This window comes from Vigna unguiculata, chromosome 10 (genome assembly GCF_004118075.2).
Source record: "Vigna unguiculata cultivar IT97K-499-35 chromosome 10, ASM411807v1, whole genome shotgun sequence".
NCBI classification, from domain to species: domain Eukaryota; kingdom Viridiplantae; phylum Streptophyta; class Magnoliopsida; order Fabales; family Fabaceae; genus Vigna; species Vigna unguiculata.
In genome coordinates, this window is record NC_040288.1 from 37552323 (window position 1) to 37566842 (window position 14520).

General features: G+C 33.0%; 1 protein-coding gene across 1 annotated transcript; it reads left to right on the forward strand.

Annotated features, from left to right (window-relative positions):
- Nucleotides 1-413: 413 nt before the first annotated feature.
- LOC114167575 (uncharacterized protein C630.12) lies at nucleotides 414-7372 on the forward strand. Its single transcript, XM_028052677.1, has 13 exons — nucleotides 414-715; nucleotides 1403-1468; nucleotides 1638-1816; nucleotides 2260-2395; nucleotides 4642-4738; nucleotides 5220-5279; nucleotides 5367-5467; nucleotides 5627-5667; nucleotides 5763-5820; nucleotides 6101-6175; nucleotides 6246-6403; nucleotides 6492-6758; nucleotides 6882-7372. Exons 1-13 carry the CDS (start codon nucleotides 575-577, stop codon nucleotides 7129-7131), a joined length of 1629 nt encoding a protein of 542 aa, XP_027908478.1. The 5' UTR covers nucleotides 414-574; the 3' UTR covers nucleotides 7132-7372.
- Nucleotides 7373-14520: the final 7148 nt, after the last annotated feature.

Here is a 14520-nt window from a genome sequence, read left to right on the forward strand (position 1 = left end):
TAAGTAAAAAGAAACAAGTAAACATTGTTTATGAAAAATATATTGTTAGTATATTGTTAGGTACAACAAAAACAAGAAGAGAAAGAGACAAAAGATTAATAAAAAAATATATTTTACGCGTGTTTCTTTGTTGATTAAAATAAAATATTTATAGGAGACTTACCCTTTTTTTTAATCTTAAAAATTATTAAAAATAAAATAATTTTATACTAGTATCAAATAAATAAACTACTAAATATAATAATTTGGTTGATTTTTACATTTATCTTAATTTGATACATTTATAATTATAGATATTTTACATCCAATACATTATATAAGATTTTTTTAAAAATGTTGATTCTTACGACTTTCTCTATTTTTTTTTCTCTTTCTGTTTTATTTTTTTCATTAACAAGGCGTATAGTTTAATTTTCGTTGAAGGGCCAACCAGTTTGACAAAACAGAGAAAAAAAATAAAATAAATTTGAAGGATCCGAGATAGGTAATGTAATTCAATAGAGTGCAGATGAGTGAAGCAATGCTTTGATTTGATTTGATTCCATTGGTGTGAGTGTGAGGATCTGTATTGGTGATGAAGCAGCACGAGTTAACTCTGTTGTTGTGCCTCTTATGGGCACTAACCCTTCTCTATGGTGAGATGTTCGCTTATTGGGTTCCGTCCCTCTTCACCTGTTCGTGGCCCCATCTTCTCCGGAACTCTTCTTCGTCAACGGTAGCTAAAAAGTCTTCATTTTTTCACCTTTTTCATTTCTGGGTCACACTCAATATTTTACATTCTCTATACTTCACAACCAAAACCAGTAGAAATCTCATGTTTGGTTTATGAGCTAGGGAGTTCATGAACACTGAAGCTCTATCTTAAACAAAATAGTAGTTATGGTTTTATTTAATCTTGAAATTGAAGGTAGTCTGGTATATGAAGGTTGTTAGTGTTTTTTTACTAGTAGTGGTTCCACCATGGAATGTGGGCAGTGTATGTACTGGATCTGTAAATTTTTACTAGTTTTGTTGGATATTATTTATTGGGTTTTGTTGAAGAGTTTAATTTGTGTACATTGTTAATGTACAATGTTTTACACTGTGAACCTATTTCATTGCTAGTATGACTCTTAAGGTAGCTATTGTAGAAGTTAAAAACATCTATGTCATTTGTGATTAAATGAGAGAGTAGAAGCTATTTTCAATGACAGAGCCTACACCATTTTCTCTTTGTTGAAATATTGAATATTTGATGATTCCCGGCTGCTGAAGATTATAGTGATGAAGGGAGCCTAAGCCAACATGAATGGTTCTTTTACAGTGTATCAAAAGTTGTGTCTACATTACAATTATACTTTGATTTGCTAAACATAATAAAATGCATAATTAACTGAGCTAATTTTCGGATTTTTGCTTCCAGGCTCAAACAGACGCCGGGAATTACCAAGCTGATTATGTAAAAGTTGCTGTTATTACAGATCCACAGGTGAATTTTCTTCTTTTATTGTTATTTTATGGTCATACTACATATATCTGTGAAAAATATACCTGCTTCGCCTATGCCAGTTTAAGTGTATATGCACTTCTTATTTCAAGTTTCTGTGTTCGTGCATCTCTCTCATCATTTGATTTGAATTTCTTTTTAAACTGAACAGCTCATGGATAAAACTTCTCTCCGCCTTCCTGCAAAATCTCTTGCACTGGAGCTTGCAGAATTCTACACTGATTTAAACATGCGTAGATCGTTCTTTGGATCTGTCCTGCCTTTCAAACCTGATGTCATATTGTTTTTAGGTGATTACTTTGATGGAGGTCCTTATTTATCAGATGAAGAGTAAGTCCTGAACATTATTTCTTAATTTAGTTTTTCACAAGTTTAAAATAGTTTTAATTTTATCCATTATGTCATGTTTAATTTTTTCAATCAGTCTTTTCCACCTATAGTGATTTTGGAACTCAATTTTTACATTTCACTTCAGAAAACAAGAAAACCAAAGAGATGATACATTTTACAGATTAGATGTTGATTCTTTTTTCTCATTTGCTAAAGAAGAAGTTAGGGGACAAAATAATCAACAAGCAAGAATAAGTGCATTGCTAGTTCCTCTTTTTGTTATACAAAAAAAGTTATCCTAAAAAGTCATCATATGAGCACCATGTTGAGTCCAACAAAAAATTTATGGATATTAGTCTCTGGTCAATATCTTGAATGACTGTTCAGCATGTTCACTCAAATTTTCTATTATGAAATGCTTTTACAATCTTTTGGATGAACAGATGGCAGGAATCTTTCAGTCGCTTCCAACATATATTTGGTTTGAATGCACGAGGAAAATACACGGACATGCAAGTTTACTACATTCCTGGAAACCATGATATTGGGTATGAAAGTCTTCATTCTCTAAATCCAAAGGTATTTAAACATGCTATCGCTCAACTTTTTGATTCCCAAAGTTCAATAACTAAGGTTGATTGTTTGAATTGACTTGTATGATGTATAATTATAAGGGAATCAAATGCCCAAAGATGTGACTAAGAGTCTAAGAATGTAGTCATGGTTACAATGATCTTAAGACCTCGAGGATGTGAAATTACATTTATTGTGCCTAAGTGTTGTTGAGTGTGGATATTAAAAGGGAAAAGAATACATAGAACCCTCAAACTCAGGTCATTCTGAAAATAGACACCGTGAACATTATATTCTTTCTAATTACTACTTAAACTTCTTGTATTAATGCAATGGACCCTTTTGAGTCACTAATGAACTACTCATCTTGATCCTTCTTCGAGATTAAATGTTATCCTTTCAGTTTTTCTACTACTAAATTATCATGTTTTTAAGTCTACAAAATTAACAAGAAAGACTTTGAAGACTAGATGACTTCATTTTCATCTTTGGCATTTCATCCACTCTCCCGAGTCATACATGTCTACTTGTCTCACATTTTGTGGGAGGACTCATTTGTCAATGTGATAGATGCAACATCAATAGTAGAATGGGCTATGGCTGAGTTGCCACAAAACCCATAGAAAAATGTATGGAGAACCTAAAGATTCAGATGTGACTAAGCTCCTAATCTGCATATCATTGGGAAAAAAAAAAACCCTTAGATCGCACCTAGTAGTTTTAATAGGAATCCACAAATCAGTGGCTGAGTTAGACATGTGTGGCCTTAGGGTAGTAAAAGGTGCACAAGTTCTCATTAGTGCAGGGAGCATGGAAGAGACTCGAGCATTTGGACTTACCCTGACTTTTTCTGTTAGAAAGGTTTTTAGAGAGTGAAGCTTGATCTTGGGCGAATGAAAGAGGAGAAAGAAAAAGACACGATGAGTCCTGTATGTGGTATTCCAAATCTTTCTTATTTCTTTTTCTGATTTTATCTTTTGTTATTTTTTAGACCTTTGAAGGCCAAAAATCAGGAAATTATGTTTTAAAATAATAGTAATTGAACTGCTTAGATATAATCTCATATTAAGAAAGGCTGCAATATGTTCAAGGGGTTGAAGCAATGAAGGGTGCGTTTTAGGGTTGATAGACACCATTAGAGACTCCCAAAGATCAGGAGTTTTGATACCATGTTAAGAAATAAGTTTAAGTATAACTCATTATCACAAAACTAGCTTGTAAGATAAGGGTTGCCCTTCTCACTAATCGATGTTCCAACGCACACCTCTTATGTCAAGCCATGTATATCTCGTGCGTTGAATTAGATATTTATAGGTAGTCCAATAACAACTTGAGAGCACGTAACACAATAGGCCAAACAAACCTCGCTGGGATAGGCCCTAATACCATATCCCATTTAGAAAGAATGATATATTTCTTCTGTATTTCAATAATGAGGTCATTGGTCCTATTAATACATGAGCCTCATGGTTATTTTAGGAAATATAGAGAGCTAAATCTAAGGAAGCAAATCCCTGCAATATGGGATTGTTTTTAAATACGCAATCCTAGTTTTATTGGAAGATACACATTTAATAAAAAATAAAATTACAGCAAGGATAAAATAAAAAGCTTCCTAAAATACATAATGAGCAGCATGGTTTTGACAAGATATAATCTCAATGAAGCATTGGGATGAGTTGTCCATTAGTGAGTTAATGGAAGGTTAACTGAAGGGTCTATTACTCAATTGTATTGATACAAGAAATTTAAGAAGTAGTTGCAATGAAAACAAGTTCAACGTGTCAAAATGGAGTAAAGTTCAGGAAGTCAATATAATCATTTCCTATTTTAAAATTTGGATTATTGATGACAGCATATTGTGTTGAGTGATATGAGATTTTGTATAAACTAATCTCCTTGACATTTATGCATTATTGATATTCTTAGAAGATGAATGTTAACAATGAAATGCCTTCATCTTGTGTTGGTTGTGAATGACACAAAAATTCATTGAAATTGACCGATAATTGATCTTGATGACTGTAAAATGACATTTGGCAATAATGTCGGATATCTATTTTGTTCATTGTGATTCATAAATAGGAGCTTTGAACCACATCTTAAATGTTCAAAACGTTTTATTAAGTGGTTTTTCAAATAAGTTTTTCCCTTTAATTTTACATAATTTACAATCTAATATTTGGTCTGGTTTTGCACTTTCCATTAATTGTGTTCTCTCTATTGGTTCCTTCCTTGCTCCATGAGCATAGGTTATCCAACGCTATGAGGAAGCATTTGGGACAAGGAACTACAGATTTACTGTTGGAAAAGTAGATTTTGTTGCCATTGATGGTCAAACTGTGGATGGTAAGCTAGATTTGCCTTATGTATTTCAGCTGTCATGTTTCTTACGTAGCAATGTTGTAATTACCAGAACTCTTAGTTTATGGTATCAAGTCATCACACTCGTATCATTTCAGTGCAATATGTAATCCTGGTTTATCTGAGACTCGAGTTTTGTCATTTGCTCAAACCCTCTTCTCACAGCTGTATGTGCTGGAATAGATGTTTTTGTATCTGTTTGCTGCGTTGTGCCGTTTATTATGTTTCACATGCAACTTTTAACTATGAACATTTGTCCATTTGGACAAGGCTTTGTTTATGAACTATGTTTCATTCTTTGACATTTTTTTGATCTTAAAAAAGCAATTATAGTTCAACTATCTAAATATCTAAAAATTTATGTAATTGAAATGTGGTAAATTTAAATCATATTCTATTTATACATGTCACTGTTTGGAAAATTTTGATAAAGCTGAAAATGCTGAACTAATTATGTTTTCTACAGGACACCCACAAAATCATTTGACTTCTCAAACTTGGGATTTTGTGAAGAATATCTCTGCTGGTATGAACTGGCCTTTGAGTATATATTTCATTGTTAGGTTGGGTCAATTGTCTTATTGTAATGCTTGTTTCTTTTGAACTTTACTAGGTAATGTGGTTCATCCAAGAGTTTTGTTAACACATATTCCATTGTATCGACTTGATGATACTTACTGTGGTCCTTATCGGAGTTCCCCAGTTATCAATCAGGTAAAGTTTATTTTAGCTTCTTGAAACAAATTTATATCAGGCACATTGAATGTGGTATGGTATTGGTCATTGGAATAATATGGTGCAGTGAGTTCTGTCCCAAATCGGAATGTTTTCTTACCTGCCATTCTTTTTTAACAATTTTTTCTTATATTTCAGAGGATAAATTATGCTGTAAATGGTAATACTAATGAGATATCGTAAGTTACTCATCTTTCAAACCATGAAAACTTCATGAATCGTGTGCAGGTAGCTCATAGTCGCTTATGTTTTATTTAAATTTTATTTTATCCAGGTATCAAAATTATGTTTCTGAGAAGTCTTCACAGTTCTTGCTAGATACAATCAAACCTGTGAGTCATCTCTCTTTTTGGAATGTTGCATTGCTATTCCTACCTTAATATGGTTATGGGGAAAAAGAGTTCATGGTGGATTTACCGATTATTTGTTGTTCAATATATGCCTTTCAATTTATGAGTCCTTGTTCTGTACTGAAAAAAATACCCGGGTCATTTTTTCATTTTCTCTATCCGGATGACTGAGAAGTGGAGGACGACTCAATATAGGGAAGTTGGGAGCTGAAACTTTAGTGAGGGTAACTGCTCTCTGATTTAACAGTTTTGTTTTTGACAGAAGCTTATCTTGTCCGGTCATGATCACGATCAGTGTACCATCACTCATCAATCTAAATCTGGGCCTGTAGAAGAGGTAAAAACCCTATCTTGTTGAAACTGCGTCCTTGAGTGTTTGGACAAATTTAACTGACAGGAGTATGCAGCACACTCTAGGTACTATAAGTTGGCAACAAGGAAACTTGTATCCTTCATTCATGCTGTTATCAGTTGATAACTCAACTCTTCCAAATGCTTCCATTCCAAGAGATGCTTTGTTGACTCATCTATGTTTCCTTCCAGCTCAATTACACATTTACATATGGTATGTTCAAACTGAACTGTGTACAATTTTCACCCGATCTTTTGGGTCATCTCTTTTTTGATGAGTTTTATCTTGCTATAAATGTCAGGTATATTGTGCTATTTATCCTGACCCTTCTTGCCACCCTCTTTTGGCCAACAAGTGGCACAAGTTTTTGGCATCAGTGTTGGGGCTTATTTGGCTATTGTAAACGACTAATCTTTAGCATCTTTTCTAGAAGCGAAACGAAAGACAAGGATGAGGATGCTAACTATGAATATGAGATGATGTGGGATGCAGAAGGATCAATGCATCTTGTAAAGAAACCCTTGAATCCATCTACTGTAAATTCAAACGACCGAAGCTTGGGAGAAAGGTAAACTTTGGTTGCCATATGTGTGGCATTTCAATCCTGTACAAGTATTATATTTGACTTACTGTGAGTCATAAGACATAACATTACTCTCTTCCTTTTGTTTTTTCTTTTATCTGCTATCAGGGGTAATGTTGTGATGCGGGCAGCAGCTAGAAAAACTACTGCTCAGGAAGGAGAACACTCTGTAAATGTGGATATGGCTTCAGGAATTGCTCTTGATCCTATTGGAAGAATACCTCCCAGAGCAGGCAAATCAAGGACAAAAGTTATAATCCAGAGGTTGATACGTACCCTGCGGATGTTCACTGTCATTGCAGCAGTGAATGTTCCTCTTTACATGATGTTGCTGTTCAAGGATTGGATTGACAAATAAGAATCAAATTCATATCAGAGCGATACCACTCAGGTTTTACATCCACTTTTGTTTAATTTAAGGTGAAAATTTGTATATCCAATTACATGTTCAAGAAAGTAATTGCCATCAACATGATCTAACTGATCATATGTTGAGGCTTTTATGTTAGCTTGTAACTCATCTTTAAATTATTCACTGACATGGTTATGATCATACGCAACATCAAGTTATACCAAACGGTTTTGTTAGTTGAGCTATTGTTTCTGTTTGTGTAGATTTCTTCTGAACTCATGTTATTTGCTGAGTATACTCTGCTAACATAGCATAGTCATTTGATTTCCATTTTGATATTCATTTTCGTTTGTATATTTTTTAATACTGTCTTGTCCTTCGAATCAGCAACAAAGAATCTCAACTATATTAACTATCTGTCATAAAATAATGTTGTAGGAGGAATCGAGATATTGAGCTCTTAGAAATTGCTGTGTCATATTATATTATATGCAGCCAAAACGTGTATTTTATAACTGTGAATAAGCCTCAGTTATGTGTCATGTTGGCTGTTCTTGGAATGATACAACTTACTCACTGGCTATAAACTGTCATAACAAAAATTATGTGGAAAACGCGTATTAGATGTCAAGTGTTAAATCTTACAGTAATCCCACTTCATTACTTACGTGGAATTAAATTGTATACACATTCACCGACTAAAATATGCATTTTTTTTTTGTGTACAATAATTCAAGTTTTGATTATTTCGCCCGCTGCACATAGGTTTTTTAACTACGATTTATCTAACATTAAAATCTTCAAACCATGAATTAATTCCTTTACCAATCAATTGGTGTTGTCAATAGAAACAACTGTTGGAATCTCTGTACAGTTTTTTGGTAAACTTTTTTCAAATCATCTTAGGTGAGATACAAGCTTATAGATAACTTTATTGTCGCCTATAATTGTTTTATCTTCTTCAACTATGATACTTTCTAACGAAAGATACATGTAGTCTATATCCAATTACCACTAAAATATGGGTTTTGATCTTCTTATCTTCGTTTTTCACTTTCTTTTAGTTTAGTAGTTATACAAGAGATACTTGTCGCTTTTAACGTTCATTCTTGGAATTTCAGGCTAACTACTTAACAAAACTGTTTTAAGAATATGAAAATGAGTGAAGATGAAAAGTTGTTCTCTTAAAGCTACACTACAAATAACTTAATCGTTATATATATATATATATATATATGTTGTAAAGGGTTCATTTCTGACCATACCATGTATGTTAGAAAGACTTGGTTGAAGTGAAAATGTATCCATAATTTCTACCTCAAGAAAAAAATTATTATAAAGAGAAACCGAATGTGAAAGAAGCCATTGAACTCGAAGGTGCAAATAATGAGCCAGAATTGACAGAACCTTGTTTGCCATCTCTCAGAAATTGCGCTTCTCCTTTAGTTTCCTTTTTCTTTACAGTTTCCCTTCTTTATTATGACATTTCTTTGTATTTTCTAAGAGTTGAAATCTATAATTTTTTTTGTTTATAATAAACATAAGAAAAACCATTTATTTTTTGAAAAACCCACTAAATTATACAGCAAAGGAAGAATGACTATAAGAAGCAATTTTTGATAGTGAACACAGTGTGTAAGGATTTCGTTGGCCAACTTTGCTTACTTGTTAAAATACTCATTATAATGGCAAAGACTTTATCTTCACAAAGCTCTCGGAGTGAAGGACTCGTAATAGAAGCATTTTCTGAATTAAAAATGAGATCCACAAAACTTGCTTATTTTAGAATCAAATTGATTAGGGTGTTGCACATCCTATGTACGAACTTCCAATGACAAAGAACATGGATCAAGAGATATGCTTGTCTTTGCATGGCCAAGCAATATAATGGAAAAATCTAAGCTTATCTAGATCCAATACATATGTGCTGTCAAATCAACCTTCCGTCAAACATTCCATGATGCCTCCTGATAAATCCTTAAACATCTCCACTTCACAATCACTTTCACACATGGTACAAAGCTATCGTAATCATTTTAACCAAAACCTTCTCTTCAGTTCAGTGTGTTTTTGTCTATGCTGAATTGCACCAATTTTTGTTAACCCCCTCCAACGTTTTACACATTTTTTGTCTTTTTTGTTGTTCTGTAAACAAGGTTATGGACAGTGAAACTTTGTCCCCCCTTAACTAGATTCATTCAACCCAAAATGCTTGCCCCTAGTTCTATAGCCCTAATCTATCCCTTGAATTCAGATGAACTATAAATAGCCATCATAAATGTTTCTGAAGTTGAAGCTACTTTGTGAATAACAGTGTAGGATTTTACATCTTGTCTTTTATGCAGCATAGTTGAGTTTCCCTTTAGAATTTTTCAAGCCAGCAGAAGTACCAAGTGGTAGTTATTAAGTCATAATATACCATTATAGTCAAAGAAAGCAACATATGCAATACAAGGAAAGGGGGTTTTGGTAGAAAAGTCTAAGTACTTTCCAAGTGACGTACAAGATTCCAATTATTCTAGCATCTGCTAAAGGACGTTTAGTTAATCAACTCCTTGCCAACTTCATATACTGTGGAAAAACAGCACTGAGGGTGTCCATAAAACTCTCCTTTCTCCATAAAAACCCATTTAAAATGGGTAAAAAAGAAGGAACAAAGGAGACCAACATGACAAATCCACAGTGAAGCTCAATCCAACTTGCTGGCAGACATGCATGGCAAGGAGCTTCCTTCAAACAAATATATATATCATCATTCTAGAAGGTAGTAAACTTTAGGATATATATATATATATATATATATATATATATATATATATATATATATATATATATATATATATATATATATATTACATACAAACAACACCAAAGGAGGGTGGAATAAGAGTGTAACTCAATCATCTCCTTGAATGTACCAACAGAGTAACATGGTGGCACATCGACGTAGGATATAGAGACGCGCACGTTGCTCCTTGACCAAAGAAGCACACTTGCTGCTATAACCCTTTCTCTTTGAGGGAACCTTAGTTCTTTGCTTGCACTTGTAGCTTTGAAACTCAGCCATGGACGCTGTTATGGTATAACAATGATGAAATGAAAAAAGCAACAGTAGCAAGAGCCTTCTATTTTCTCAAAGGGAAACCCCTAAAAAAAAGGCTCGCTACACAGCCTGATGAAGGTATAGGGGGCTACAATATATATATAAGCTAAGACCCTACGCAAAGGTTGACTTGGTGGAGTGAAAATGAAGCGATTAAGTGAACGTGGGCAAGCTCGAGAACTGAGGGATTTGCAGGCTTTAGGGGTTTAAATTTCAATGAAGTTAAGGGGGAATGAACGTGGGTCTTGGTAACATTTCTTTGATGATGCAATAAAATAGTGTAGGAGTTGTTACCAATGTAACTGGTGCAAAAACAATGAGGGGTTAATTAGAAAAGTGGCAAAGTTGAGCATGAAAAGAGGGGACATTGGTATATAATATTGCAGACAAAGCATTGAGTGGAGTGTTGAGCCACGGGAACACGTACCCGGCAAGGTTACCTCAACTCTGAGGTGGGTTGGAGGTTTTGTTGGATTCTATTTTTCCTCACGTTGCTAACTTCCAACACCAACATCTTTCTTTTTTACTTCAAATTATCAATGCAAATGGCCAGCTGTTTCATCACACATTTTTATCTATTAATCACAGTTTGTTAGGATGAATCTTAGATTATGCTTATATCTCTGGATTTAATCCTCTCACTTGCTCCAACTATTAGTCATTAAAAAAATAGGCAACATCAATGGTTTCCTGACAGAAGTCAAGTGGGCCGAGTCACAGTCGAATCGTAACATTTAGATCGTTACGTTGTTAAGTAAAAAGAGTTGTATCTTGACTATCAGTTATAGCTTTTTGTCTAATAGTAAACGTTCTATTCTATAAAAAACTAATACATTGTCAACCTGTGTATATACATAGATAGATATATAGTGGTAAGCAAAACATAAGTTTTATCAGATATATACATATATAGATATCTCTTTTCCTAACACAAGCATATATATATATAATAAGAAAGGACTAAGTATGATACGCTTGGATTTACTTTCCATTGTTTACCGACTCATCTAATCTTGTCCCTTGGTAAGATTACATTGATGATCTTTTTTCATGTGTCATGAAAAGCTGAAGTGTCTTCTAAAATGCTTATGCTTATGTGTGAGTAACTCAGAGAGAGAGAGAGAGAAGATATGCAAATCAGAATGAGTATATAGTCAAATGAGAGTGTTGAGTTTTGGTGGAAGTTAGATGGTTGGCTTCCAGCTTTTGATGATGTTTCAAGAGCTTGGATTCCAAGTTTAATATCGACTAAGATCTTTTTAGGAGACAAATTTTTACCTATATTTGATTTGGTGCTGCTTTCTAGATAATCTACTTTTTCTAACGAACTACACATCAGTTTGAACTTAGTCAAATGCAGATGGAGAATGTGATCTTGATCTACAAGATATGATTCCTTTCGAATTAATTCTAAAACATATCTATGTGTAAGGGAATTTCGTTATATCTATTTTATTTTGCTCCAGTACTCAGAATAAGAAGAAAGTATATGTTGAAAAGAAATTGATAACATAAAAGAAAATGCAATGTTTTTGGATAAGTGTACTCTTGTGAGAAACACGCTTTTCTAATTTTAGATCTTTTGAAAACTAAACAATTCTCTTATAATAAAATACTCTTGAATTAACATCTTTTATTATTTATAATTTTTTATTTACCAGCAAGTCTTTGATGATAATAGCAATGATGACTTTGTATCATTAAACAAAATCTCAAATTTGAGTATTGTGGGTGGAATAAATGTGACTGAGGAGAGATCCGTGATTAGTCAAGTTTCTAATAAATGATTAGTCATTAATAGAATTGGTATGTACTGCACACTAATAAAGATATGAAAAAATATCACTCATCACAGTAAAATTATTTAAATAAAAAAAAAGTTGATAAAAGTGAAATGTTGAATAAAAAGGGATAATTTTTTAGAATAGTTTATACGTGGGAAGGAAATCGGAATTTGTTTTTTATTTAAGTTTAATAATCATGTACGGTGTAGTATTAATGAATAACAAATAATAGTATATACAAATTTTGAGTATTTTTCTAAAACTAATAAAGTTATTATACATGCATTATATCGAATTTTATTAGATGATAATGTAAAATACATTCCATACCATGTTTTTCTCTCTCTTTTTGATTATGCGTCAATAAATATTATGTTGAAAGTAAGACAGAACCCATAGTAATACAAATTTGTGGACTCAAAATTGGACCAAAAATATTGGGCTTGGGAATGAGATTGGGCTGAAAAAAAAAGCAAATTGGGTAGGAGGACTTCTCCATGCACCTCCAAAGATTTCTTCAGTACCCAAAAACTTTTTCAATTCCTGTTTTGCCCTCCACAGTAAAAAGTAAAGATTAAAGAGTAAAAAGTAACCATGGAAAGAGTCTCTCCCTGGTCTGTTTTAGATTGCGTACCAGTGTTTTATAAGGTTTTCTCCAAAAGTAATACAACAATGTCATTGTTTTATTTCTAAACTTTATAACACCCTTGTCATTTCTACAAAATTACAAATACTCAACTTTTTCTTTTCTCAAATTAACATCGTACAAGCATAATAAAATTAAATCATATAAATATTTTGTTTCCAAGTTACTTTTTTAACAACCATTTTCAAGTCATTGATGTTTTTTTCTATATTTCTATTATATCCAATTAATTGTAGCAACATCTCTCTACACAATGTCTTAACATTTTCACCTCCCTTGCAACTTTTTATAAAAGATTCAAACATCAATTTTTTCTACAAGTAACCATGTTAATAATAATGACTATTTATTATTGTTGTTATTATTATTATTATTATTTTATTAGTATTAATAATATTACTATTTTGTAGTGTTTACTACATGAATCTTCGTGCATCTTCACGTCTCTGTGTGTATTCATTGTGTATTCATTCTTTCGTACATCTTTGTGGTTGAAAAAGACAACATACTAAAATTAAAAAGCATAAAATAAAAAATTATGAAAGAGGTCTAGTTCAACATTCCACCTACAATTTTCACAACAATTCTTAATGCTATTGTCATCATTTTTATTTTTTATCATTTTCCAAGTTATATGTAATATCAATTGTCTCGTGATAAAGTGGACCGTGTCACAATTGAATCCTGACACTTGTACTGTTACGCTCTTAAATAAAAAGAGTTGTGACCATCAAAAACCCTAAACCCTTTTAAAAAGACACCGCCTTGTTATTCTTTCACAAAATCCAATTTTATTAAGATATTCCAATTAAGAATTGAAAAACTGCTGATTATTTTATTCTTTTAAATTTAGTAAATCGACCTAGTGGCTTGCTAACTCACAAGTATGCAAATAAGCCAAATTTATTAGTCCTTAAGTTTTATGCAATTCAGGGTTGATCCACGTTTTCATACTTAACTCCACTATATCCTGGGTACATGATTCATGAGTGAGTGTGTATTGTATACATGTTAATCCATACAAAAACAGTTAAGTGATTATGTGAGATTGAGATTTGCAAATGAGAATAGCTGGCCACGGTGTGTGCATCACGTTTCAATTGTGCTTCTTCTGCGTCATCTTATTCCTGGCTATCATGGCCAGACAGACACCAATGATTCAATTCTTACCTCTTCTTCACCTCATTATTCTCACACATAACGCCCGTTAATTCTGCAACAATATTCTCATCTTCGCTTCAATTTAGGATATACTAACTCATGTTTATGTAATCTAACCTTAAAAAAAGTGAACACAAAAATAAAAACTGACGGCGAACTCTTTCTCTGTGGACCCATTATCTTTCTTCTAACTTTCCTCCTTCCTACTTTCACAGTCACTCTACCAAACATATCCTATTTTGGAGTGATTAACGCTTACCCTTTTATTATCTTAAGGAGGTTCGTTCGTATATACAACATTCACACACAACTTGGTAATGTAATGGAGAGTCAACAGTAAAATCTTCACTATGCAGTGAAAAATATAAAGAAAAGTTTGGGTTAAGAAAAAGTAGCATTTGGTTGTAATAATTTGACCTAGTTGCAGAGTCCATTGGATAGGTATGTTTGTACGTTAATAAATGTTAATTAACATTAGTGTAAAGCATATTCGAAGTCCAGCTAAGGTACAGTGAATGGTGAGAAATAGAGAGAGAGAGAGAGAGACAAAATAGGAGAAAGAGAAGAGAAGAGAGATTTGAGTGATTGGTGTGATCAGTCACGTTGATGACGGTCTAATGCCTCATCATAGTCTATCTGTTCTTTCTGTCATGCATGCCTCTCTTTCTCTCTCTCTCTCTGTTCACTTTTTTATTTCACTC

What these genes read in the sequence shown, in the direction of transcription:
- LOC114167575 (XM_028052677.1), top strand. Translation starts at nt 575, where the DNA reads ATGAAGCAGCACGAGTTAACTCTGTTGTTGTGCCTCTTATGGGCACTA. An exon ending in GGTAATACTAATGAGATATC is followed by an intron (nt 5,668 to 5,762) that starts GTAAGTTACTCA and finishes TATTTTATCCAG; the next exon opens with GTATCAAAATTATGTTTCTG. An exon ending in AATCTGGGCCTGTAGAAGAG is followed by an intron (nt 6,176 to 6,245) that starts GTAAAAACCCTA and finishes AGGAGTATGCAG; the next exon opens with CACACTCTAGGTACTATAAG.